We start from the raw sequence: 3,989 nt of genomic DNA on the forward strand, positions 1-3,989 counted from the left end.
CGTCCAGGAAGCCAGAATATGGTAAACTTTCGTCGGACGATCACGACGCCATCGACGCATTAGTCCACAACATGGTATATGCCTTAAGTTCAGAGATCTACGAGACCAATTGGACCTCCATGAAGGCACTTTGCACTAGGACTGGATATATGGCATTTTACAACTACATGGATGAAAACTGGAACACTTGTACGGAGATGTGGGTCATGTACCAACGCTCACGGTTGGCACATTTGCGCGTCCACACGAACAACCATTTAGAGAATTGGTTTGGGCATTTTAATGACGGGGTAAACTCCAACATGACCATGACGGACACCGTGAAGGCCCTTGTGGGTGCTGATGCCAGGACTTCCAGTGAATACGTGTTCGACAAGACTAGGATCGGGTTACGTGTCAACCGCAACTACGACGAGGAGATGTGCCAAGTTTTGCGCTTTACGACGCATTTCGTAGCAACACACGTGGAGAAGGAGTACGTAATGGCATGTTCGAAGGTCGACAAGTTCAATTTCGACTTAAAGTCAAATCCAGGCTTTGTGGAGGTGACGGGTAAACACAAGACGCATGCTGTGGATTTGAAAACGTGGAGCTGCACTTGCTCGTTTGCTTCTGCAATGCGTCTGCCTTGTCAACACGCGATCGCGTTTCGGAAGTGGAGTAACGCCCCAGGAAGCGTAATACCGCTGAGTTGCATCGATGAAAGGTGGGTTAGCTCACAATTTATCCACGTATAAGCCGTGAGTTGTCCATGTAATATCCAATATTGATGTTGTACTGAGGGTCTGACATGTCATTCATTTAGATGGTTACATCCTGCTGAACAACCGATGACTCCGCGGCCTTTTGTGCTTAATGAGTTTAAACCAGGGGAGGCGAAACACAAGGTGCTTGACGCTAATGTTAAGTACAAGGAGTTCTGCCACTCCAAACCAAGTACAACAACGCGGGTAGCAAGAAACCCAAGTACACTAGAGAGAGTGCGCCTGTGCTGAATGAAAACGCGTTCTACCTACTTCCACCCAAACTGTTGGACAAGTGCGTTGCCGTGCTGCCTGTGAGCAACACCAATGAAACAGCCATCGATGTACTAACCCAGAGTCAAACTACACAAAAAGACAAAGAAACATCTACAATACCTGGACAAATTATGGACAGCAACGGACAAAACCCGGAGATCGAGTGTGTCTACATCGCGGGTATCGGAACATTTTCACGCGAACAGATTGAGGCCATGGCATACTTAGCAAACGTGAAGCGTTCGTGTGATGATGGAATGGCGTTTACCAAATGGTTAACACAGGATGCAGCCAGCGCCATACCAGCAGCACAACAATCGACACTTCAGAGCATGGCAGAGGCCATTGCTCGCGCCTATCCCCAAGATACCATCCCAATTGACGGCAACGATTACCACTACGCGATGCTGTACCGTCTCAAGCCGCCCCAATGGGCTAATGATGCGCTGATTTTGGCTTTTTGCGCGAGATTGTACAGGACGGGCACCGGCGTTCGCATCGTCGGTGTCGAGGCAGCCTCGGCGTCAAAGAAGAAGAAATCTATGAGTGAAAAAATGAAGACAAAGGTTCAGGAACTACTCACTGAAGCGGATGTACTGCTCATTCCTGTAAATTTTGGGAACATGCATTGGTGTGCAATGATCGTGGATGGCAAGCAGAACAATGTCCTGTACTACGACTCAATGAACCTGAAGACGTACAAGGACGTACTGGACCGCATGTCGTGGGATCTGGCTACTACGCTCAGCGATGACTTCAAAGTTGTGTCCGTCAATGGACCGATCCAGACAGACGGATACAACTGCGGATTCTACGTAATGTTGAGGTTTTGGCGATATGTAGACAAGAGTGTGTCACTGGACGTAACTCCGATTGGTCTAACGCTGTTACGCTTCCGCATCCTTCACTTCGTGCTTCACGGTAGCAAGCCATAATGCAACTAATACAATCTCATTTCTATTGAAACTGGAATCGACCCGCCTAATGTTCATGCGTATGGTTGACCTCCTGACTTCTGTATACCGGTATGTACGAGAGATGTCAGAGGACTTTCGTTTGCGAAGGTCTAACAACTTCCATTCACTATGGATTTTAAAAACAGTGGTAAGTAATTTATTTCGACACATGGACATTACATGGAGTATTACATGGAAAATAAACTGAGTCGACGCATGGACTGTAGCATCGGCCAAAATTATTGAATAATGCCTTCTTACACTATGATATTGAAACACATGTATTATAATTAAGTTTGAGCTGCTGTTAATATTATTATTAATATAATAAATATAGTACTACTACAAAATTAAAAATCCAGTGGAATAAGGAATGAGTAGAGCATTTCGTTAGTTTAAAAAAAATGCGGTTGAATGATTCTTCACGAATTTTCCCACATTGTGACACGAAAAATCTATTACGAAAAAGGCACCATGCAAGCGTTACAGGAACTTAAGGCGACGTGCTGTTGCTGCATCTCGAATCGCTGTCAACACCGAAGTCCTTACAAACCTCGCGTCCCAGTGCGTTGATACCCTCGACCACCCAAGCTCTAGCGTTGGCGAAAACAAACACCTTGCCTGGAGCAAAAGCGAAATTGTTGGAAGTCTCGCCCAGATAAATCTTGCCCAGTAGAATACCTTCGGGGTTCCAGATGTGTACACCATCGCCGCAGCCAGCCCATACGTTGCCATCAGTGTCAGTGTGCACACCATCAGGGATTCCGCTGTCAGCAAAGGCAAACAAGCGCTTGTTGTTGATCCGCTTATTGTCGACAATGTCGTACGCGTAAATGGTGGCCGGGCGAGAGAGATCCAGATCTGCTTCTTGAGCACCCGTGTCGGAAACGTACAGCGTCTTGTAATCGGGGGAAAACTCAATTCCATTAAGCTGCACGAAACCGTAATCGAGAACCTGGATAATACCCGTCGAGGGCTCAAAGCGGTAGATGTGTCTTGGCAGTTCAGGCTCCGCACGAAACTTCTGGTGGTAACCATATTCAGGGTCTGTGAACCAGAGATCACCGGTCTCCGGGTGCTGCCTCACATCGTTCAAGCCACTGAAGTTGCGGCCATTGTAGCCGATGACTAGAGGCTCGGACTCATTCGTGTTGACATTCACGGCGAGAAGCTTGGCATAGGCCTCGAGGTCGCCCTGGTCACACCAGACCTGCATCGGAGGTGTGGCGGTTTGATCAGATCCAGGCGGGTAGTACGTCGATCCACCGTTTGCCATGGCGAGGCCCGGGAGCTGAGTGCTGTGGACACTGTAGTCGTCGAGGGAGAGGACTGTCACGTTGATGTTGTCCGCGAGCGAAACGTAGTTGGATGATACGTATAATGAGTTGTCTTCCTTGTTGTACACACCACCCTCGTGGAACGCCTGCCAGCTTAGATCGGCGATCTTTGTTGCGGTGGCGGTGGTGCCCAGGACATTGGCGAAGGACGCATCGTACGACAAGAACACAATACCAGGATTGCTTTCGTTTAAAGCGTACAGGGAGGCGAGGTAGTCCGCGCCGCTCGTTGCCAGAGCGTGGAGGTCAACGCTGATGAGAGACATGCTTCAGGTTTCGAATGGCTTCGAGCGACTTGCCAGACAGCAGGAGAATCGGATAGTGAAAAGATTGTGGCTTGTTGCTGCATCCGAGCACGCAACACCTAAAAACCGTCATCAAACGCGTACAAGTACAGTAGCCGGACGAACAAGAAATCTCCTTTACAGTACCGGCGGTACTAGAGAGTCTCTATACGGATTTGGTATTTTAATACCAAATCCGTATTAAAATACTACGGGTACTGAACATAGCGCTGGGAATCAATAGTATATTCCTATTAAAATTCCCAGCTACGAGTATACTTGTCGTGGGGTGGCTCAGCCTGCCAACCAACTGAGTCAAGCACACTTGCTGCTTGCGCCCTTCATTCTTGCTTAGTTCCTCTTACAGCTCTCAAACTGAAGTTGTTTTAGCGC

At 48.1% G+C, this 3,989-nt stretch overlaps 1 protein-coding gene across 1 annotated transcript; it reads right to left on the reverse strand.

The window, feature by feature from the left end:
- Positions 1–2,468: 2,468 nt before the first annotated feature.
- PITG_04624 (uncharacterized protein) lies at positions 2,469–3,620 on the reverse strand (the record flags this gene model as incomplete). Its single annotated transcript, XM_002905325.1, has 1 exon — positions 2,469–3,620. One exon carries the CDS (start codon positions 3,576–3,578, stop codon positions 2,469–2,471), a length of 1,110 nt encoding a protein of 369 aa, XP_002905371.1.
- Between the last annotated feature and the right edge of the window lie 369 nt (positions 3,621–3,989).

This window comes from Phytophthora infestans, genomic scaffold, assembly GCF_000142945.1.
Source record: "Phytophthora infestans T30-4 supercont1.6 genomic scaffold, whole genome shotgun sequence".
NCBI classification, from domain to species: Eukaryota; Oomycota; class Peronosporomycetes; order Peronosporales; family Peronosporaceae; genus Phytophthora; species Phytophthora infestans.